Genomic DNA, 25353 nt, shown 5'->3' on the forward strand with positions numbered 1-25353 from the left:
CATTTATAAGGAGACAGCTGATTTTTTAATAAATTTTATGTGATCACTATTTCTGCATTAATTCATTTCATGGAAGAAATAAATCAGTATGCCCAAATTAATAAGACTTACAAGAATTCAATTTACCAAGGATAATTTGACATAAACAGATGACATCAGCAAGCAGAGTTCTGCTCTACAACTTTTGAACATTCAGTCTTGTACTTGGCATTTTTAATGTTAATTTTTAAACTGCAATAAAATAATTTTGTCAATTATTCCTTTTGGTCACATGCTAGGCTAGAAAAGGAAACATTCCAAAATAAGCTCAATAAAAATTCAGTTGTTTGTTCATTAATAGTTAATAACACTTTTAACCACTGAATGCAAACACAGAAAATGAGCTAAATTAGCATCGTTCTATTTATATGTCAGCTGCTAGAAATGAAAGATGATTTAGCAGTACTAACATGTATATGCACTACACTTTAAAAACACAGTCTAGGTGAGTTGGCAAGGCCATGCTGCCCACTAGAGCCTAAAGGCACACCATCCCACAAACATAAGCAAAGCTTCACAGATAAAGCTAACTCCCCAACCTCATTAAAGTTTCCATCAAAAGGCTACTGAATTATTTAGGTCCTACTCCAGGTCTGACAAGTCTAAGTAAAATATTGAGAAAAACAAACATAGTATAATCATTTAGTATGTTCAACACACATTAGTTGTAGCATTACCATCCTAAACTAGGCTTTTCTGATGCTCTAGTTAAATACTTAGTGGGCAAGGCAGGAATAAATTAAATCCACAAAAATTAAAATTAAAAGCCCATCTCAGGATCAATGCTATATATGGACGAGTTAGTTCAGTCACTAAAATTCTAAACTTTCCACATAAACAAGTTAAAATCATACAGGGGGAAAAAAAAAGTCTTTTTTTTTTTTTTTTTTTGTAATGTATTTCCATCAAACAACCTTGCTAAAGCCTCCTATGGAAGTGAGTGTGATTCCACACCTACACATGCCAGTCTGTAGCCTCACAGGTAAGCTACTGCAGCCTCAGAATAAAGGACAGCATAACTTCAAAGATCTTAAAAGTATTTTGTAAAGCAGTGCAAAGATTATGCAGAAAAGTGACTTATTAAACAGACTTTTGCTGAACAATCACTAGACAATGCTGCCAGATCAAACAGTACTCTACTTCTACAAAATAAATCTGTATTGGACTCCAAGAAGATCCCTATCTCTGTCTCAGACAACATACTACTCACAAGAGTGACAGGAGCGAGGGAGGAGGAAGACATGACTTAAACTGAGAAACCAAGTACAGGAAAATAGAAGCTTTCTGAAATCCAGAGCTATAGTCAGAAATGAAAAGAGTATTTATACACAGCAGCAAGATGATAAAATACATAACATTTACAGCTTTACAGGGACATAGTACATTCTCTTCGTTCCAAATAGGAAGTCAGTGGCTCAAACTGATATTAAATGTTTACCTCCCCTCCTTCACATTAACACTCATGTAGTTTTAACCATATTTGTAATACTTGTCATTAGGACCTTACTTAAAACACAAGCAGATGGCACAGATTAAGCTTGTTCCAGCAGATTTTCCCAAAACTGGTCACTGAGCTTGCTTGCCCCAGACAGCTGCTGGACAGCCACCATGGTGGTTTCCATGTTACCACTGAAGTTAGTGCTGGTTGTTCCACAGACTGCCCCATCACAGGCTTTGTTTCATTCCGACTCACCTGGTTCTGAGCTACAAGTTCTATGTCAAAGTGGCCTTGCAACACAGGTGCTTTTTATACAGGCAGCAGGAAACAACCTAGGTAAAAGTGGCCAAATAGCAACAACATCCAGCTGCCCAGCATCAAAAGCTAAGTCACAGTGTGTCACAGTCCTCCCTTGCATACATTTAATCAGTTCTTTCTAGATGGTATCATACATTTCTCTGTTTTGACTCTGTTATTCTGTGCCTAACGTGATACTGAACTGTTTATTTACATTACTCATCTCCTAAGGATGACTTCAGGTGTCAGTGACTAAAAGTATTTTCATTAAGTTCCTTATAATGGCTTTCAAATTCTCTGTCCGAACATTTCCTATCTCATTTTAATGTACCACAGGCACATCATAAAGACCTTGGTTAACTGGATTTCAGTTACAACAGTCAGCCTCAAGTACTCCATCACATTAAGCTTCGTTCTACTTCATATTTCCCAGGCCTCCACTACATCTCTTTTTCTCCAATGTAATAAGCTCACATTTTCACCAGCACTGTAACTTTGCCATAGTAATAACTACCATTGCATATTCACCTGATTTTTTAAATGTTGGTCAACCCACTCCATAAAACTCACATTCCAAGCTGTAGACAGGCTGCAAGACAGTAATTGTGGGTTGCTGAAGCCTAGCTCACATTGTACCATTTCTCTACTGAAATCGAATGCAAGCCAAATATCTTGTTTCATAAAAATACAGCATTATATCTAGTAGTGCTCCTGGAAAACTAAGTCACTGATGATTGATGCTAAAAAAGGCACTAATACATTTAACTGGCTTAAACTCACTTACAGAAGCCCTGAAATATTAAGGAAAAAAATCTGGAAAGAAAACTTAATATCTGCAAGGAGCTTGATGTAGGACAATCAAGTCTTAGTGCTTTTCAAGCCCATTTTAATGATTCTCCTATGAGTGAAAGCCCTGAAAAAACCCAACAGTTTGACTCTATAACTTAGTGGGAACATCAATACTAAAAGGAAGAATTGATTAGAATATTCAAACACACTTACATAACTCCAGCATTTGTCTAGTAAAGGATATAACACAGTACAGAGAGAAAATAACCGAAAGTTCTTTCAACATAATAAAAATTACAAACAAGCTGTATTAATGTTATGCAGAAAATATTTCCAGACTAAGCTTTTCACAAGCCAGAGGACATCAAGCGCTGTTCCAGTGAGATAACACCAGGAATTAGAAAACATATCTGATCTAGCTGTGTAGTAGTATCAAAATCACAAAATCAAAAATATTACCATAGTAGTAGTAGTATCAAAAATACTACCATAACAACTTTGAAATACACAAAAATACTGTCAGATTCAGCACAACAACAACAACAACAACTGTCCTTGTTTCAAAGCTTTTTTCTCATCTGGTAGAACTGAATGGGAAAACAGGAATATGATTCAAAGTCACCTAAGACACTGCCTTTATTACACTGAAACACTGGTATCATTATTTTGACAAATCAAGCTATGGCAGTTAGGGAGACTCATACCAAAACCAGTTAAACGTATAAATCCGTGTCAGGAACACTACTCATGAAAAAAACTAAACAAAGTATGAATAACTAGCATGGCTGTCAAGTGTAAAAGGGAAAAGAATATTAATGTTAAGAGCCTGAAGTTTTCATCAAGAACTTCACATACCCCAAGAAAGATGTCCAACAACTTCCTAAGCAATAAATACAAGTAGTTTCAAATGCAAATAAGCAAAAGGAGACCAACTATCACTTGTTTTTTTGTTTCTTCAATAGTCTATAAGCATGTCAGGTCTACTAATGAGTTTCACTTTCCATCCAGTAGGTTCTCATAGATCCACAGTTTGTTTTCAGCAGGTTTATCAAGGCAGAGGGACCACTTGAAAGCTGGCAAAACACAGTGCTAAGCCTTCTCTTTTTTTTTTTTTTTCCTTTTTCTAAAGAGAAGGATCTTTCAGTAGAATTGCTGAAGTATCCTTCCACAGAAGTTCCACCTGTGGTACATCATAACACTGCTGCATAAAGACACAACTTTAATACTGAGAAAAGAATGTTACTGCGGGTTATACAGGACTACACACAAATAACCATTTACCATCACGTGGACTGTTCTCCCATCAAACAAATCATTGCATGACTTAATAAACTAGTGCATCATACAAAGCATTTCTTTCCTATTTCAGATTAACACATAAAGATACAAATAATTACATACAAAATTTTAAAATGCTTTCCTCCTTACCTCTTTATTGTAAAAAGGCAGTGATTTTGAACCAGTATTTGGAACAGATAATTAATGTCAGAATTTAAGTTCTTTAAAACATCTGTAAAAATAACTTTGTCTTACCATGACTATGGGCAGTTCCTGGACTGAGACATGGCTGGAGTAACTCTTTGGTTGGAGTAAAATAGGCTTCTTTCCCCTGATGCTGGTTCATTTTTCCTGGAGTTATAGGCTGTTCATCACTGTTTGTTACCACTGCTGAAATACAAAATGGATGCCCATTCAATGATGCTGTATGCTTGTGGATGCATTTCTATTAAGAACTTCACTGTTATTTATGAAACTGGTATTCAGCTGCTCCGCTGTGAAACACTGAATTCTAAATACTGAGGTTTTCAAACCAGATAGTTGGTTTTGAGAGGATGGCAGAAAGAAGCCAGTAAGACTAGTCTAAAACATGAGGCAAAAGATGAAAAAAACATGAGGTTAGAAAGGCTGATACTCAACAGATCAGCATTGAGCTGTTGTTTATCCTTTGAAATACTTTTCTTTGCCACTTTTGTGATAGCTTTTGGTTTAACTAGCCACAACTCAGCCAACCCACGAAACACCTTGCCAGATCAACCTGTACCAGCATTTCAGAAAGCTAAGACGAATGTCTGTATATACATCACAAGAAACAAATCTAGCGATACAAATCATTTACAAATTCTGTCAAGGCAAAGGCTTAAAGCAGAAGAGTTACTTTCCTTGAACCTCATCAGTCTGAAAGATTTGTCTAGTATCTTCTAACTTATTTCTAGGATCACCTGGCCAGCCATCCTGTTTTACAGTTTCTGTACATTTCATTAAGCTGCACACAACAAAACTGTACCTTTTTTCATAGTCAAAGAATGACTTCACTGTAACACCTGTCATGTGAAAGCAGATATGCTGACAACGTGTTCAAAGAGGGAAACAAGCAATATTTACTAAAGAAAAGACTGGAACTTACAACATGGATGATTTTAAGAGTTCCCAAGCTTTCCTTAAAAGTTCAGCAGATGATTTGAGTCAAACCAAACAAGTTCTATTCTCTGGATGGACTCTGCAAAGTACAAAGGCCTTCTTAGCTTTATCACTACTCTTATTACAGTAGTGGAAACATTTTGTAGCAAAACCTGGAATGAACACAAAGCAGTATGAAAAAAAATAAAAAGGTGCTTGAGTGTCCAGAGAAGGGCAAGGAAGAGGAAGACAGTGAAGGGTCTGGAGCAAAAGTCTGATGAGGATGGCTGAGGGAGCTGGGGTTGTTTAGCCTGGAGAAAACAGGATTCAGGGTAGACTTCACTGCTCTCTACATGTACCTGAAAGGTAGCTTCTCCCACGTAAGTGACAGGACAAGAGGAAACAACCTCAAGTTGTGGCATGAGAGGTTTAGATTGGATATTAGAAAAATTTCTTCATCACAAGGCTTCTCAAGCATTGGAAGAGGCTGCCCAGAAAAGCGTCACCAATCCTGGAGGTATTTCAAAGATGTATAGATGCAGCACTTGGGGACATGGTTTAGTGGTGGACTTAGCAATGCTGGGTTAACAGTTGGACTTGATGGTTCTTAAATGTGTTCTCCATCCTAAACGATTCCATGAAGAATGCAAAGATTGCAACACACCCACCTATATTATTTTTCTACATCAGATAAGCCATCTAAAACTCTGCTCCAGACAAACTATACCCTATGTGAACTGCTGCTGAGGAAAAATATGTGAGGAAATGGACAAGGGAGGCAACGAGCTTATTTTACCAGTTCAGAATTGAAGTCTATCAGTACCAGAAGGCTGGTATTTTGAAGTAGTGTCTGATTTTGCACTTCTTGTTGTACCAAACTAGCTGTTCATTGTTCTGCAGCTACAAGTAAGGGAAAGAGGGCAGTTGCTGAAGTCTTGGGAAGGGACTGTACCACAGGAGGTCTTGTATGTGAAAATAAAAGGGGAGTAAGGAAACAGCTGCTTTACAGGTTTGCACAAAATGGGTCACTGCAAGGAGAGTGAGCTACACTTGCTTTAAAGATTTAAGGTGTACAGTGCACTGAAGGAGGACCAACTTTCAGCCAACTAGCTGAAAACTCCTTTTGATGAGCCACTGGCCACTTAGCTTCTGCAGGGATGGGATTTCTCAGCCCACTGTGCTCTACAGGTGCCCCCACCAGCCCCTGTGCCACCGCAGCAGCTGATGCTGTGGGCTCCACAGCAGGAGCTGCACTAGCAACCCTCTCCTGAGTAACCTGCGCAGAAAGGTTGTCTGTGAATGGGCAGCATATAGCACTGCTAACTATTTTTTGAGCTTTAAGCTTTGGGAATTCCAAAGGTTTCTCTAAGCTGTCTCACTGCAAGAATTTCTCAGGCAGTACTTGCCAATAACCCAGAGCATAAGCAAGCTCTGCACACCAATGTTACTAAAGCTACGCTCAGCAGTAGTGACTCAGTCACGCTGACAGAACCACAAGTTTCAAGCTTGCTGTAAAATTCATATTCCTTCATTAGGAGTCAATTAGGTCCTGCAACAACTCCTAGAACTGTCAGAAAAACTCTGTTTGGTAGGAAAAGAGCCAAGGTATCACCTCCTATAGAATACCATGTATTCTATAATGTGCAAGCACTTCACATGCCTGGGGATTCAAGGCAAACGTCTTAAAACAAGTGGGTTCATAGCAAATTCTATCTATAAAGCTGGAGAATGATTGGCAGAAGAGTTTTTAAATCTCCTTTTTATACAAAACATCATAAAAGTACTAAATAAATGGAAATAAATCAGTTAAGAACATAACTACTCATCCACACCATAGCAGCCATTAGGAGAAAGTTGTCCCCCCTCCTGCAAAATGCCTCATCCTAATGTTCAGATGTTTGCCCTGAGGTGAGGGAAAAGACAAGGCGCTATTTTAGAGAAGAAACGACAAATAGTAAACATCAAAGCCTCCTTGTGACTCTTTAGAGGCTGTTGAGAGTTGAGAATACGTTGTTCATGTTCATCATACCGGTCATCAAATTACTAATATCAAAGTTTGTCAGTACTGTTCATACCTGTATGAATTTATGTGCCTTCTACCATAGAAGACACATAAATTGAGGTATTTACAGCCAATTTATTTCAGGTAAAGCTATAAAAAAAATCTGAACTGTCAGATTCCCAACTCTGTTTCTATAATGAGCCTGTGGAAGTGCCTACACCACTGAAAATGGCACAAAGACACCATATGCAATAAGAGGTTTATTACAATTCAATTCAACATTGTTTCTTAATGTCTATAATAATCCATATCAGCTAAGACCACAGCTTCTGCACAGATTTCTCACAGAAAAAAGAAATAATTTGTGTCTGCATCTTTTTTTTCCCACATGTACAAACTCTTAATCCCAGGCAAAATTACTCTGCCAATCATACTAATGCCCACAAACCAACGGTAAGTCTTTGGCTGTGTGTAAGCACAGACATACATCTGAAGTTTTCCCCAGCACCTCACCAAATCAAATCCTGAAGAATTACAATATATATACACCTGTGAAGTTCTGAATATGTAAAATTATTGAAATTAAGTGAACCACACATAGCACTAGAAATTGACAAGCTCAAAAATAAAAAAACTGTTCCTGAACCATTATTTCCATATCTTTACTATCTATACAACAATAGCATTTGAAAGTTTCATTTCAAACTGACAAAAGTAGCTTTTTTTCTTCCAGATAAATAACATAAAAGATTTTTTTCATGGCCATGACTAGGAGAGGTGAAGAATAAACTTTTCCCAGTAAAAAAAAATAAAGGCTATGGTAGGGAAACATTTGGATGAGTGGTATGCCAGGAAAAATACTCTTCCAACATAAAATTTTCATCACACTTAAACTTCTCAATGATGATACAGAAGAAAACCTAGTATTTATCCCAGCAACTAAACGCAAAGATACATGCTAACTACTATGAACATATGTGCAAAGATAATGTAGGAGAGAGGAGTCACTTACTTGATGGTCCGGGAGAGTCTCTGTTCTCACCATGATGCTGCGTACACATACAATTGAGGAATGAAGAACAGCAAACATAAAAATCCAGGCCAGGAAGAAGCAAGTGCACAAAAAGCAGCAGCAGTGGGAAAGAAGGACAATGAAAACAGTGTTAGTTCATAACTAAAATACAACATGCACCTCAATGCCAAAGGCAAGACCTCAAGAGACTCCACAGTTCAGAAAAGTTGAAGCAACAAATCTGACAAATATGCTTATAGAAAAGCCATTATTAGAAGCCATCATTAGTAAACAGCAACTGCCTCAACCACTTCTTCTGAGTGGAAACTCTCCAGCAGCTATTTAGTGCTTGTATGACTTGATAAACAGCATTTTTTAAGAAATTTTAAGCTGCAGTGGTTTCAAAAGGCTGAAGCCCTGAAGAAAGCTGAAATAACACAAAATGTTTCCAAAATCACTCCACTTTCAGAAAAGTGTTTTGGAAGAGCAAAAACACCTTCAAAGCCGTAAGTAAGGGGCAAGCACCTACTAATGCTAGATCCAAGCCAAACTGCTTTTGCGTACAAACACAAACTTAAAAGCCACAGGTTCAGTTCATCTACAAACACAGATAAGGCTTGAAATTGCTAGGGATGCAAGACAAGCAGTGCAGTTTATATCTAAGTATTTCCATAGAACCAAGGTGCATAAAAATTCTCTCGCACTGAATGCATCAAATACAGGCACTAAAGGAGGGTGACTACACACTAATACTACTAATATGTAGACTTTTCTGATATTTTATCTGGAATCTTTTTTTAAATCGTTTCTAACCAAGACCACAGTTAAGGCTAAGATCCCACTGTGCTCAGCCATGTAAAGATAAAAGGCAAATTCCACTTATGTCTTTAAGGATTTACTACATTTGAAATCTGTGAATAACAGAAAAGGAGAAAACAAGAACACTGATAAGCATGAACATTTCCTTCTTAAAAATAAAATAAATCCAAACATGACATATCTTCTATATCTCAAATAAAAAAAGTTGTGCTCCATCAAGTAGCAAAATCCTTGCTCTACTTTAAAGAAGATCCAATCTTGCCTCTCTTATCAGGACTTAACAGCAGGAAATGTAAAAAGGAAAAATCATAATCAAAATCTTCGCAAGCAGGAATCTTGTCTTGCACTCCTGACCTCAAAACACTGAGGTTTTTTTTATCCCTCACATCTGCCTAAGAGTGTTAAATTGTAAACTGACAGTGCAATGTGCAAATGTGAAGTACTGCAGTGAATATACAGTGTTTGCAGTACACATCATTGGAAAGGTAAGGGAACCCTTCTTTCATAATTCTGCACTTTCTGGAACAGGATCTTACTGAACAGGAAAAACTGAAAAAAAAATAAAATAAAAAAATAAGCAGAGTTGGCACACAACCTTCTATTCCTGCCAGGGATGAAATTCAGGTCCAAGAGCGAAACCCATGAACTTACCAGACAGGTTTGGGTAGTAGGACATGAAATGTATTCAAGAATTCAATGGCTTTCTTCAAGGTGAAGTGTTTACTCTTAATGCACAGGTAACATACTGCAGACTAGCAAATAGTTTGTGTTCAGCCTGGAACTGTCCTATACTATGCTGATTTTACATTCAAGAGAATAGTGGATGACAAGAGAACAAGAAGCCTGCAGAAACTATACGGAGATCCAGCAAGTGACTGAAGGACTGGGAGCACCTATTCAGCCCTGGGCTGCTTTATTTGTCACTGGGAGTTGGAAAGCAAGAGAACAGGACTGGGGAAATACACTGTAAACAGACACACAGGATCAGAGGTACCAGATGCTCACTGGCAGTGTTACTTACATGTGGAAGAAATAAGAGTGAAAAGGCACTGCAGCAGATCCTGTCTCACTGCCTGCCCTGCAAGCAGCCCTGGCCAAGATACATGACACCAGAGAGCAGGGCAACCCATCACCTGAGATGATGATGCAGGGGCTTTTCACATAAATATTTTAGCATTGAATGGTTAATCCTATGAACTGGTACAAACAGCTCCTATGCCAGAGGCTGAAACACAAGCCGGTCTAACTCTGTCCTTGATCTTCTGTTTAACTGGCATTCTGTTTACACACCAAACTCCCCCTGTTGCTGATCAACCCCCTCTCTTCATCAGAGGTATTTGGGTCTGTGAATTTACCTAAAACCTGCAGAATATATATTTCTAAACATTGGTGCAAGACATTAAGGTGTTGAAATGAAACTATTTTGGACAAAAAGACCTTTGCATTTTCCAATGCCCTACTGCACCTCTATCATCTGCAGTTCTTTTCACTGTAGACTGGGGTTCCAAACAACTAAGGGAAAAAGCCATGACAGTTTTACTGCTTCAGGGCTTTCTCTGAAAAGAATGCTCTCAGGACATTGCTGTCCATCACCACCCACAACTCTTATTCTAAATATACAAAATTAAGAGAAACATACGTGCATTCCCAGAGGCACAGCCTAGCCTCATTTTCACATTATACAACTAATGACTTTGATTAAAGATTACAGAACAAGTCCTTTGACAGTTCTCAATACTACGTGATCAATTTAATTTCTACAGAGGCACAATTATTTTAAAATGTTGCTACCAAAATAGATGAAGCCTAGTCCTCCTCCCAGCAAAGTTTTTGACTAAGACTTAGAAGCAAAACCAGCAATATAAATCCATCAATATAAAGCATCATGAGACAGCAGCTGTAAGTGTTTGCACACAAAGGCAGCTCATGTGCTTCAAAAAAGCACTATTTTTAGATGTTAATTTCTTAGAAACACAGTTTATAACAACTGCTACTAAACTTTAAGTTATATCTGTCAAGTTCTTCTAAAAAACAAAATCCTTTTCATGCTTAACATTAAGGTAAAAGCAAAAGCATATGTCATGCTACCATGTCTGGATCTCATATTACAAAAGTTCTCTAAAAACACTGGTTTTGCAATCAAAATACACAGCTAAATTTTTAATAGCTTAAATGAACATTCTAAAGCCAAGTTTGAGCTTTCACCTTGCTGAAGACAGACCTTCCCTGATGGCAGTCTCTGATACTTGCAAACCATTAAAATTAATCCAGTTAAATTTAAATACAGGACCACTGACCCAACCTGCAAATCTGATCAATAAAAAGGACTTCTATTCAACAGTTCATGGAAAAAAAGGTACTTTTATGTATTAAGTAGCAAGGACCGACACTGACTGTACAAGTTATATCACAGGCAAATTACTTATTAAATATAGGTCTTAGCAAAAATTAGAAGTGACTAAAAATGATGAAAAATATATTTCAAAAAAGAATGGTTTATACAATACATTTCCATGTAATGTTCTAAGTTCTGGAGCAGAAAGACTTGATTTAATTATTTCAAAGAAAAGTAGACAAAAACTGTTCTCAAACAAGAACTCAAAGCATCTACTATTTTGCACTTTTTTGATGGTGCCAGACAACAAAAACAGTTTGCTGAGCTGTCACAGCCTTTGTCTTCAAATTTATACTCAGTACATGTCAACCTAATTGTTAGACAGGAAGAGCATTTACTATAAGACTTTTCTCCATATACAGATTCTGGAAAGAGCACAGCATTAAGGTCTGTGATCTCCTCATCTCTTGTTCTTTTACAAGCAAATTAGAAAGCTGACACCTCCAAGGTGTTTTCAGATACCTCCTAGAAACATCCCAAAGGATTTAAAATCAGAGAAGAAAGGTGATCTGTATTCCTCGTGCACATTGGAACACATGTATCTCATGTACTTCATTAGTTTTATCAAGACAACGGAATTTTAAAAAAATAAAACCCAAGCAAACAGAATGTGCCTCAAAGTCTGGAATACTGAAAAATTTTAAACATGATTTCAAAAAATTTAGATTTCCGGGAAGTGTCAGGATTTGCATTGACTAAAGGTCTTCAAAACTACTGGGTCAATCTCTCTTAAAATACATATGGTATTTTTAATATTTAATTTTCACTTTTTTTTTTTTTTACTATGATATACACTAGGGCTGTATATTAGACTACAAAATAAACTCTCAAAAATGTTTTTAGCACCTGTAGTGCAACACACAAAACTTGACATTGTAACTGCAATTTAGACAGACAATTACTCTACTGGCTGATATTTTGGTAAGAAATGCTTAGAGTAGCCTGTAACAATATATTGTAAATTAAAAAGCATTATTCTGAGACGACATTTCAGAAGCACACAGGATTAAAGGCAATCTATCCTTACACTTAGCATTTTTCTAAAGGAGTCTTGGTGAAACAGAGACTCATTCTGAGGTACCTTCTTAAGATCAAGCTATTCTGAAGGCATGTCACAAAAAGAAAAGTAGCATATTTTATGTTACTTTGAAGTGTTTTGTAAACTGGTACTTGATATATTTTGAGGAAACAAGGAGCACAGCAACTGAACCGACAGGATTTTTTTAAATAATGAAAATACCCTACTGCACAGTTGAAAGGCGATACTCATAGTACGCTGAATCTGGGAAATAAATGCATGGGCCACACAGCACAAATTTGTTCATTACAAAAAAAAAAAAAAAGCCCAAAATTTTCCCAACAAACTGCAAAACAGTTTGTCTCCAAACGCATTACTTATGATAAAAACAGTAATAATACACTTGATCAAATTAGAAGCTCTATGTAGCAGTTGACTATCACAAATAAAGTTTGTCAGTAATGAGGTGCTATAAATTTGACCTTCATCTCAGTTACAGAAAAACATATCCTATTTTGCCTTTCGGAGGCAGTACTTTAGAAACTATAAAACATTTCCTGCTACAGCTATTGAAGTGCTTGTACACGACACAGCTTGTGGAAAAACCAAAGTCTTAAATAATTTCAACATTTGTGATGATGATGAAGACAATAGCACCCCTAGCCTTTCCTGTTTTTGAACTGTGCTTAGAAACAACTTCACTGCCTCAGAAATTTTATAATCAGTACAGATTATCAGATCTTACACCTCAGACTACTCTGATAAAATAATTACCACTCCTTCTGACTTTTCTGCTCCTCATTCCACCAAGAACTACATTATTTTTTTCTACTGGCCATAGATACTAACTAGTAAAGTGCCAATTAGAGAAATACCTTTTTCCTTCATGACTGAGAAAAAAAATCTGAAAATCAAATCCAAAATTCAAAAGTATTTTGACATTCACCCCTCCTGCCATGAGAATCTAGTAAAGGATACTACATGATATTCCAAATGCATTCACCAGAAAAGTATAAATCAAACCCAAAGGGAACAGATTCAAGTCATTTAACCCTCTCCCTGCAAAAGCATCTTCGCATTCATCTCATTACACAAAGGCACACTTAAGTTACTCACTGAATTTCTATCCAGTTCCCCATCAACTGGAACGCTCTCCATGTTGAAAGGGCCTTTTCTCTGTCTCTACCAGTTAGAGCTCTTCCATCCTGCTACTCAAGATCCTAGAGAGGAAAAAAAAAAATGCAAGAATGTATTTCCAAGTGCTGAAAATCCAGTAGTGAGCTACACTTTCTCTTCCCTCTGTTTCTAGAGGCTAAATAGTCTTATACCATAACCTCTGCATTTTACAGTACTTTGCAAAACATGAACATTTACCCAGAGAAACCAACTGAGGAATGGAGAACAGCTCCAGCTAAAACAGCCAAAACAAAAACTACTCACAGAGGCAAGCACGCACTTCTACAAACAAGGAAGAGTTATGCAAAAGTAAGAGAAAGCCACAGGTTTTGCCCTGTATTTCCCGTTGTTCCAGAGTTCCCAGCAGGATGCTGCTCCCACCCCACAGGCATGTGCATGCCAGCTGTTTGGGTACAAAACAAAGCTATCCTGGGGCAGCCAGAGTTGAGGGCTTTCCAGTGTAACTCCAGAAACAGCCATGTATTGCTTTGTGGAACCAAAACACAGAAAATATGTGCAAGCCAGCACCTTCTGTGGCTCAGTGGGCACTCATCTGGGGGTCACCACACACAGACAGAAAACAATGCTTCATTCTCTACACATTTCCTACTTAGGTTTTTTTGGCAAGAGAATGAAACCTACAATGAATCTTAGTATTCACAGCATATTTGAAGTTATTAGTGAGACAAACACACCCTGGAATCAAGCAGAACTTGGTGGAAAAAAAGTGCTTTAACCATTGACTTGTTAAGCAAGTTTAAGGAGAGGTGCAGATGAAACTGGGATGCCTATTGAGATGTGCAGCTACAGCCCATTGCTCTGTCTCTCTCTCCAAGACCTCCATCAAACAAGACAGCAGTGGATGAGGAGGCTGTGTGTGCTTACCTGTTCGAAACAGCAGTCAGCACCGAGCAGGGAAAAACCCTGTGGTCCCACCCTCCAAAAGGCTGCACTCATTCTGCCCTTCCTGCCAGCCACAGCAAATGCTTGATCAGAGAACTAGCCCAAAGACAATTTTCTTCTTTCCTTTTTTCTTGGGTGGGGTGAGGGGGCAGGAAGCAGCTAAATTACAAACTCAATTGCTTAACCAACACTTGCACAAGAACAGGGGTAACATGGAGATGGTTATTATTTTTACACTATAATGTTAGCATATTGTGTTTAATCCATGCACCAAGCTACTGTAAAGTTTTAGTAAAAGCAGATGAAGACAGAAGGGTGAGGTGGGAAGACACATCACAGTCCCTCCAGGGAAACTGAGGAACATTTTCAATGCAGGAGGATGGGAGATAACCAGAATACACAGGATCTTCTGGTTCAAGGTCTGTCTCAGGAAACAGACACTCATGAAAACAAATCTCACTAAAAAGAATAACCATTTATTTAACTGCTTTCCATGTTTTATTATAATTGGTTTTTGGTTTTGTATTATGTAAAGCAAGTTAGAATTTTCCTTCAGGAAAAAAATATACAGTATTAATACACTCTAGCTAATTACCATAACATGCCAGTAAGCCACACAAGGAACCATTAAAAAAATAGTTTAACAAAACGACTGTGTGCTAAAAAAATTGCAAAGGTAAGTTTTCAATGACTTATTCCAATGAACCGAGGAGGACCTTGCTCAAGCACCTGAGCAATTAAACTAAGGTGGTACATAAGTGGGAAGTATGGCTAGATGTTCTCATGTAAATTAGAAACAGTAGGCATCTGAAAGGAGATAATCAAGCTATTAATTTGCATTTAATAAAAGGAAAGATGCCATTACCATAGAAAAGGAATTCAGCCTAAAGCTCTCTTTCCCAGAGCAGCAGGCACTTCAACTCTTACCTTCCACACCCAAACATGAGATGCAGAACTGGGGATGATTTTTGATGTCTGTTCCTTGTCATCTCTCCCCCATACACCCATTTCAGGTTCTCTTATTAGCAGGAAATTCAGCAACACCAGAGTGCATGCATATTCAATTTGCAAAAACACTAAACTCTTTTGAATAGGATGAAAAAGGAGTGGCATTACAAACAGATGTGAGCACTGGTATTTACAACACTTTTTCAGCTTTTTTTAGTTACACAAACTTGTAACCATACCCAAGCTAAGTGAACACATCTTTACTGACAGGAATATTCAGCCTAAAACACTGACAACCCATTTTTATATTTAACACTTTTTAACTCTTAATTTTTATTGTCAATGCTCCTGGTGTATTCTGCTCCTCCATCTGTTCACATAACCACAGCCTTCCTTATGTTAGTCTCAGGAACAGTACCATCAGACAGGTACCCTAAGGTCTAATTCTTAGCATTCATGATCACTTGCAGTCCCAAAGACTCCTAACCCAGCATGCTCCCAAAGGATGCAGTGAAATTTTCTGGGAAAAAGGAAGGGGGAAAAAAAAAATCTACCTGCTCATTTTTAAACAGTGAAGCAGGTGCAAAAGTGGTTAAGAACTACCTTCCCCCAAGCTGTTTAGCTCATGAGTAGATAGCCAGCTTGCCTTATTTTTCTTGGCAAAATGAAGGCTGAAAGTGAACAATATTGCTTCTGCTATATGCCAAAATAAATTCAAAGGAAGGAAAAGGGGTCTCTCAGCAAAAGGATATTGCCAAAGTGTCAAGTAAGTATGAAACTGGAGAACAGATTTATTTTGAAAATTACAGAATGCTTCTAGCCATCTGAGCCCCAAGGCTTTGAAACAATTTTCCAAACAATGTTCGGGGGAATTTTCTTATTTGTAAATGCAGCCAGGTTATTAGGAAGGGCATTTCAACAAGCAAGAAAGCTCTTTTCTACTTTAGCTATTCTAATCGTTAAATTTGAAGATACAACCCGAAATGTATAATTTTATTTATTTGGGGTTTTTTTAGGTTTTGGGGAATGTTCATGACATGCTTTTGCTGCTCTCTTACATTAACAAGTGCTTGCAGTGCGGTCAGGTTGAGGTTTTAATTAACAAGTGCTCCTTCACAATCTTAACTCTTCAAAGCTTAAGTGTTCAGGAGGGCACACACAAAGTGACATTACTTGAAAACAACCCCATAATGGCATCCAGCCAGTCAGCTATTTTTCCTTTATAGACAATGGATAGAATCAGGCACTCAGAGAGGTACTACTTATGTTAAAGCACTCTACCAACTGGACAAATTATGCCACAAAATAAGCTCCTTCTCTCCAACTGTCAAGGTTGAACAAGCCAAAAACCTATTTAAAGCAGAAGGGAAATGTTTTCCTCTTATAACACAATCCATAACGTGTCCTGTTAATACCTGTATTTCATCTTATTTTTGCTGATGACACCAAACTGTGTGGTGCAGCTGGAAAGCTGAAGGGAAGGGTTCCATCCAGGGGGACCTTGGCACACTTGAGAATTGGGTCTGTGTGAACCTCAGGGCATCAATTCAACAAGGCCAGGTGCAAGGTCCTGCACCTGGGCTGGGGCTATGCTCAGCACAAATACCTGCAAGCACAAATACCCAAGGCTTGGTGGAGAATGGGTTGAGAACAGTCCTGAAGAAAAGGAACTGGGGATACTGGTGGATGAAAACTAGACATGACCTGGCAATATATGCTTGCAGCTCAGTGAGCCAACTACATCCCAGGCTGCTGCATTAAAAGAAATGTGGTTAGCAGATCAGTCCATGGGGTCATTCACAGACCTACTCTGCTTTCGCAATGTTTATATTTGATATTAGAAAGGAATTCTTTACTGTGAGGGTGGTGAGACACTAGAGCAGGCTGCCCAGAGCAGCTGTGGATGTCCCATGCCTCGAAGTGTTCAAGGCCAGGTTGGACAGCACTCTGAGCAACCTGGTCTAGTGGAAGGTATCCCTGCTTATGAGAGGGAAATTGGAGCTACATCGTTTTTAGGGTCCTTTCCAACCCAAATCATTCTGTGGTTCCACAGTTTTAACAGATTGCTTCAGTCATTGGTAGTTTTCCTAACAATTTGGTTTTCAGTTCATTGCACTTTGAGAATAGGAAAATCCTCCTTAGGCTCCCACAGAAGAAAAGAAAAAATATGCATTAATGAAAGCTACTACTCTGCATGAACAGGATCATTTCTAACTATCTATATACATGCATGCTGAAAAGTCCTATGGGAACTCAAGAAGACAACTCCTGCCCATTAAAAAAAATTTGAAAGCCATAAAATGGATGTCTCAGTACCACACTGTTACCCAATATTCGCTTAGATACAGTTACACAGACCACAGATCAAAAGCAGCACAACTTAGGAGCCTTGGCCATGAGAGAAACTCTGGCAGCAAGCTTTTGTTCAGTCCTATAAAGATCAGTGGATATGGTAGTGCTCTGCATTGACTTACATATTCTCTATGTTAATCAGATTACATAAGCTTTTATTGCAGAGCATGTTTAACTAAATAAAGGGGTTACTAGGCAATGCAAGGCCCTTTTTCTGCCAGCAACAGGAGCTCATCACCAAACATGATATTTGTTCCAGGCATAAGAGAGTTTAGCCCTGACACCGTGGCAGTAATACCCTATATATGGTATATTTCTAACATTAAATCATAATTAAATACACAAAAGGACTCTTCCTCCACTCTTCCCACACAAGATTAGCTTCAGTTCAAACACTTCACTAAATCTGCAGAGCTTCATCAAGAGTCCCCACTGTTGCCACAGAAATTCCTGAACTTCAGCCAAGGTGTAGCCACAAAGTACAAGTGGTAGAGATGACACTCTCAGAATCTAATACATTTTCTTTTTAGTCAATGGACCAAGTTACTTGAACACCTGCATACCGTACTACATAGGCAGGTTTTAGCTTTCTTCCTGAGGACTATCACCTTCAGCCATTAGATATGGCACTTGCACTGTGATACTGCTCTGTGATCTGTTGTAGTATCACAGCACCCTCCTGCTCTCCAGCACCCAGCCTCACCGTGACCTGCCACTGGGCTGCCTGCTGCCTTCTGACCCAGCCTTTCCAGAGGGGAAGTGTTCTCCCGAGCTCTGACCTCCAAACTGACCTAAGCTCTGCTGGATGCCTGCCTTCGTTCCCTAAAGCCTAAAAGAAATAGAAGCATTTAAATTGCCTGAGATGAGTATCACATAAGAATATACTGTATTTTTTTTAAGATGACACAAGCATAATAATACATGGACTTTAAAGATGAACATGGCAGCAAGCAAAGGCAAGGCACACTAGGAGAAAACCAATTGTTTACATTGAGGTCCAGAAGGTTAAAAATTCACCTAGGTCTCTGCTGGAAAGCAGTCACAACATTCTGATTTCACAGGGAATCAGAATGGCTGAGGTAGGAAAAGACCTTGGAAGGTCACCTTTCCCAAGCCCCCTTTTACAGAAGGATGTCTTGATAGCTTTTGAATATCTACCTCCAAGGATGAAGACTACACAAACCCCCTGGCCAACCTGTGCCAGTGCTTGGTTGTCCTTCAAGTCCAAAAGTGTTCTTGATATTGGGATGGAACTTCCCATGTTTCTGTTCGTGTCCATCGCCTTTTGTATCATGACTGAGTACCACTGGAAAGAACCTGTATGTGTCACCTTTATACCCTCCCTTCAGGAATTTATACACATTGATGAGTTCCCCCTGAGCCTTCTCTTCTCCAGAGTAAACAGAGCCAGCTATTTCATCCTTTCCTCACACGAGATGATCCAGAACTTTGATCCTCTTCAGAGCCCTTCACTGGACTCTCTCCAGTACATCCACATCCCTCTTGTACTCAGGAGCCCTGAACTGTACCCAGCACCCTAGATGTGAACTCAGCAGTGCTGAGTAGAGAGGAAGGATCACTATTCTCAACCTGCTGGCAATGCTTTGTCTACATGATTCAGGGACACCAGGCATCGTCTTTTATGGCAAGGGCATGGTACTGACTCATGTTCAACTATCTGTCAGGATAACGAGCTGAATTCCAGTTAAGCGGTTCTATAAGGTCCACAAAAAGTTTAAGAGTATCTAAGTGCTAAAACAAACCCAGAAGAATAAGTTTCCTAGATATAAAGAGCTAAGTATAACAGTTATAGCTACCTATAACTCCTAAGACTTATAGGATCAGTTTTAAGAGATTAAGGGACATCTATACCCTAAATCTAACTAGGGTGATCAAACCAAGGCTGTCAAAAAAATCTAAGTGTCTTTCAGGCTGTCATATGACTACTGCAGGCACTTCCACTTTGCTCTATGCAGTAGGGGAGCAGCAATAGCACAGAAGATAATAGATGTGGCATCTTACTCTCAGGGTTCTCTGAATACAGAGCACCAGAGGAAGAGCAGCCTCCGGGCTGTAGCACAAGGCCACAGATTATCTTTCTCAGCTAACAAGTCTGCAGACCAAGTACACTCCATTATCAAGTGACAGATCAAGGCAGCTTCTTGCACATGACAGTGCCACTGCATGCCAAATACCCCATGTTTGTTGGGTTCCAAGAAAGCAGGAACTGAAGCAGAGTTACTGGTAAAAAAGGAGGAGGAGTGGCAACAGGGTCAAAAAAAATCAGCAAAAGATCCAGCAAACAAAGAAATCACAAATTTTTCTCTCAAACAAAGCATCTTACACTAACAAGAACTAGGAACTGGTTGTATTCTGCAATTCTAGAAGAGAAATCTGAGAGTTGTGTAAATCTCTAGGTTCAATTCCTTCTACTATGAAGTCAGTCCAAAAAGAAGAGTTTGACAAAACCAGTAATTATATAGAAGTCACAGATGACAATCTGCATAGTTACATTAATTCTGAATTACAATGTTTGAATGCTCAAAAATCTGCTGAAATATCAACACACCAGAATCAACAACTGCCTCAAGTTCTCCAAGTACACTGTGATCACTTAATGCTATCAGCCATGAAATCCACCCTTATGAAACACTTCCTTCCATCCTGAGTTTCATCACCTGCCTTCTCATTTCCTGAATAAACAGTCCACATGCAGAGCAAGCTGTTTCCTCTGTTTCTGTATTGCTATTTTCAGAAAGGAAAAAATATCAAATAACAAACCACCAAAAAAAAACCCAGGAAAGTTGAAATGTTTCAGAACAGGACTTGAAAACATCTTTCATCTGGAAAAAACCTGGCATAGTCCAGATACCTCAGCTATCTTTTGAGAGAGTTAGATGGCAATGAAGGCCAAGGAAAAAGCATAACAAACTTCTGAATGCCCAGTGCAACTTTAATAATTACTACCTCAAACTGTGTTCCACAAACAAAACTTGTCCTGAAAAATATGAAGGAGTACAGAAAATATGGTAAGAGTTATCCACAGGTACTAAATCCCAACATTGTCTCTAAAAGCCTGAGTTCCTAGGGTTCTGGAGGCCTTTGGCCATTGAAATATGCTTCAAAGCTCCCAAAGTTATCCCACCCAGTCTTCATGATAACTATTCTGCAAGACTGTTCCATGACTCTAAGAGTTGTTGGTCTTAATGGTAAAAATGTATATTTCTTCACTTAAAGATACCTAGTTACTTGCAGCATTATACACTTTGCCTCCACGAATAATGCTCCATTACTATCTAGGGCTCAGTCTAACTCCGGAGCATAAAAATAAGAGAGGCAATAAACCACTGATTTTGTTAATTTAAGAGAGAACCTATGAAGCTTCATAAAATATTCAGATGGTTTTTTGTTTGTTTCATTGTGAATTAGGGAAAGAAGATTTATTCAAACCTTACAACACCAAATCTAGCTTTTTTTTTGTTACTTTGCTGCAGTACTAACCAGCAAAATAACTATGTGGGTGGCATATGCAGCCTTAATATGAGGTTAAATTGGCCAATGACAGTCTTGATCTTGAAGAAAAAAAGATGGACTAAAACTAAGTGGTTAGGGACACTGCAAACTATATTCCTTTCAGAACTCCACCCTGTGATTTTCTTCCACATCTGTAAAGTTACTGATAATAGTGTCTCACATGGTATACTCTTTGTCTTCCTCATCTCCCATTTTGGGAGCTGTATGAAGAGGCAGAGTGACACACTCTGCTAGAGACAGCTGGAAGGGACTAGGAGATTACCAGCCCTCCACACCTGGTCCTCACCACCTCTTTCCCCACTGTGGCTGAGGTTTTTCTGAACTGCCTGCAGATCTCCAAGTGCAGGTGCTCCCTAACCCTCTTCCATCAAGAGGAATCCCCACTGTTGCAATTTATTTTAAACAGACACTCATAAAAGGTGTATCATTTCAACTGAGCTGGGTCATGGGACTTCTGCAGGCCTGGTGCTGCAGGGGTAAGAAACAGCTAAGGGACACCTCTTCACTCGCCTCCATTCCAGCCCTAACAGCCTGGGGAAGCATGGACTGTGTTTACAGCTACAGACACCCCCAACACCAACTGGAAACTACTGCAGGAAATAAAGGGAATCAAGCCAAGGCAAAAGAAAAAACAATGTTGTTGTCAGAGGTTTTTCTGAAATGAAAAAGTAAGATTAATCAGCAGAAATGTTTCCATAGACAAGAAGGATAGGTGGCAGAACAAATCCTTCTGATGCTGATGCCAAAATGGAATCAGTTGCCCTCCTGAGAGAGCAAATAGACCTGGATTTCTTCTGCATGGAACTTTCCAAATCAAAAGACTATGAAAAACACTTTAATAATATAAGAATTCATTGTGCTGAAAAAGCCTCAGTAAAAGGATCATAAAAGTCCAATACATCAAATGATGTAGCTACACAGTTTAGTTATGAGACCATAGATAAGAAATATTTTAAGTTTCATCTGCAGGTCAATCTATTTCATAAGGAATAAAGTTTCAGTAAGCTATTCTGAGAGTATTTATAAACTATTGCAAGTAATCATACTATTACAGATCAATGAATTATTAACTGCTAGATAAACTACATGTGACTTGGTGAATGCTTTTTACCTACTACAAATAAAATAAAAAAAATAGCTTAAACTACCATAAAGTTTCTGTATCTCAGAAGCTGCAGTGATTTTGCTTGGACAAACTGGCACAAGCACACAGACAGTTCACTGCTACAACAGATGCTACTGTAGCCAATTTCCTAAATGAATCCACAAGATTTTCCATTAAATTAATCCAAAACTGAGACGGTGCAAAGACCAATTTTCTAATGGCAATTTTAATAGGTTTTTAGTCCTTCCTTTGCACTATGTATTTTGCCACCTCTGAGAACTGAAAAGAATGCCCAACCTATTTTCAAGGGTAAAAGAGACCTTAGGGTCTCGTTCAAATTTTCACAGTTATTAAAAGGAGACCGTAAGTGTCAGATCTCCCAAAGAACTACCAGTACAGAACCATTTTTCTGTACCCCAGTGGCTGATTCAGCAAAGTAAGAACTGAGATTACCTCTATAATGAGCATCATGAATACACTTCAGAGGAACTCGGTTAAGAGAGCAACTACAATCCTCATTTCTGCTCTAAACTGAAATAAATAAAATAGCGAAATCTATTCAAGTTCCAAGATTAAAAATATGAAAAAAGTCAACACAGACAAACAAGTTTCAGTTGAGCTGTACTGGCTGCAATACAGTATGTTGTGTGAGAGGTTTCTAAAAAAATGGGCTTTCTGCAGGTTTAAATGTGGATCTTTCAGACAGGAACCTTATATTTATTCTCACGTACAATTTAATTTTCTTATTTTAGCAGCAGTGTCTCTTGTTGATATTAAAATAGAGTTGATGACATGATACATGGCCTTCATTTCCATTTCTTTTGTCAAGACCTAGAAGGTAGTTTACACAAGTTTAAGATACAGGATATCTGTACAAGAATTTAAGAACAAAAGGTCAGAGTACCCTACTGCAATAGGAAAAACCCTAGAAATCCTAACTTGAAGCAGCAGCAGGTTCAAACAGGCAACAACAGTATCTGGTTTACACATCATGGTTTATTAAAAAGCTTTAGAAAGTCTAATTTAGATTTCCATTGGTTATGCCAAGTTTGGTTTTTTTCACTCTAACACTAAAGTAAAATGAGGCAATGAACCCTACTTTGCTTTTTAGATGTCAGTGCTGTTCTACATGATCACAATTCAGGATCTTCCATAGTTTTTTTTTTTTTTATTGCAAGGTTGTTTTTTTATTTGTCTGTTTATGGTTTGTGAGGATTTTGCGGAGATCCTAGGGAGGAAAAGTTGGGAATTTTTGAGAGGTTTTTTATTGTTGTTCTGTGGGTTTGTTTTGTTTTTTTTAAATACAGGAGAAAAATATTACAAATAAGACTTTATATAGGCTTAACAAGAACTAGTGCTTTTAGCACCAAATATCCAAGCTTGCCTTCCAAAGCTACTGAGCAACTGCTGCAACAATCTTGCATAGCTTTTATTTTAATAGGATGAACCAGCAATACTTAAACATACAGCCTGATCCACTGGAACTGTTCATTATTGCATTGCAGACTTGGCAAGTTACCTAACAACAGACCTCTTGTCTACCTACCCATTTCTATTTAACAAATTACAAGCTCCTCTACCACACTTCTTTGGGCAATGCGAAGCACCTGGCCTGCCTCAACAAACAGCTATGGATGAGTTACAAGAATCATCAAGTGACAACTTACCTGCAATTCACAGCCCTCAGAAATCAGGTCAATATCACTGCCGAATGTAAGTAAGGCCACTGCTCACACTATTTGCAACAAACAAGCAACTTACATAAAAACTATTTTTTGACAGACATGAAAATAGAAATCAAGCCTTTCACAGATCAAAGCCAACCATCAAGAACAGAAATTAAATGTATTTGCTCCAAAGCTATCCCATTTCTAAAGAGCAGAATGCTTTTTTGTTCCCAGTACTGCAAGAAGACACTAAGACTTTTCATAGCAAGAACCATATATTATGGGGGTACTTTTAATGCTCTGCTTCAGAGACCAATATAGAAGACAGTATTTTTTCTGCTTCAATCAGTTGAGAACATGTTGTGATTGGGACAAAGGCTTCTGCACCTTGACAACCAGGGAATGGTGGATAAGCATGGACAGGAAAACAAAGTCTTGACACTTCTTGGAAGTCCTTTGAAATGCTTCAGAGAAGAAAACAAAGAGGAAAAAAAAATTACATCCTAGGCAAAGCATTATTCTGTTCAAGGCTAGACAAATATTTAATGGACTCCTCCTGCTCTTCCACCCAATCTGCACAAGTACTGGCAATTCTCTTTCCCATAAAATGGCTTAATGTGTGATAGCAACTTTTGAATCCTGCCTCCCCACCAACCTCTATCCAGCCCCTCAATAATCAGCTAGTTAAAGAAGGTAGTTAAGAGGCAAGAGCCATCACATAGTTCAGGAATGTGAAGACAGACAAATGCTGGGAAGGAAGGATGCAACACCTGTAAACGCAAACAAATTAAATTGCTATTTTGATGATAAATAACGGAAAGAATTAACTCCAAGAGAGAATATATTTCTTTTTTGAAAGGAATAAACCTACACCCTTCCATTTAACAGCATTACAGTATTCCAATACTGTCCCCCAAAACAACAAGAATTATCAGTTAATAGCATTTAATAACTTACTTTCATATTTAAAACCACACACAATACCAAGATAACACAAGATTAACTACCCAGATAATATTAGCATAATGCAATTTAACACCCTCTATCTCTGCCAAAGCAGTTAACTACACCTCTACGTATAATGTTATGCATTTTATTCCCTTGAAGGCAGCTTACACGTGCATTTCCAAGTCAAACATGCAGGCAAAGAACGAAATACTAATTTATATGCCTCACAAAGTAAATGGAGCCAGGCAGCAATAGCTCAGAAGCTGTAACTAAACAAAAATGTATATCCCAACCTACCCATAGAGGAAGAGTGTGTTCCTGGGGCACATTCCATCTGTGATGCTCACTTTCACACACTGCACTGAGATGTCAGAAGGAAGAAAACTGCAGGTTTTCCCATTTAGACTCCCTGCAGGAGCAGCTGTAAGAGTAACTGCCAGTACCTGCTTCCAGCCATGGGCAATGCTAAAAGGGGTGACTTGAGGAACCTTGTGTCCTGCATTTTCAATCCATT

General features: G+C 38.4%; 1 protein-coding gene across 2 annotated transcripts in view; it reads right to left on the reverse strand.

Annotated features, from left to right (window-relative positions):
• OSBPL8 (oxysterol binding protein like 8) overlaps positions 1–13428 on the reverse strand; it is a 49774-nt gene extending 36346 nt beyond the window's left edge. The window contains exons 1-2 of one of the 2 annotated variants that reach the window (XM_062492043.1): positions 13323–13428; positions 4097–4231 (exon numbers count right to left, since the gene is read on the reverse strand). In XM_062492043.1, coding sequence (XP_062348027.1) covers positions 4097–4187 — 91 coding nt within the window. In that variant the 5' untranslated portion in view covers positions 4188–4231; positions 13323–13428. Of the gene's footprint in view, positions 1–4096; positions 4232–4967; positions 5023–13322 lie in introns of those variants that run through there. The other variant, XM_062492044.1, reaches the window with a different exon arrangement.
• Between the last annotated feature and the right edge of the window lie 11925 nt (positions 13429–25353).

Source organism: Cinclus cinclus, chromosome 4 (genome assembly GCF_963662255.1).
Source record: "Cinclus cinclus chromosome 4, bCinCin1.1, whole genome shotgun sequence".
NCBI classification, from domain to species: Eukaryota; Metazoa; Chordata; class Aves; order Passeriformes; family Cinclidae; genus Cinclus; species Cinclus cinclus.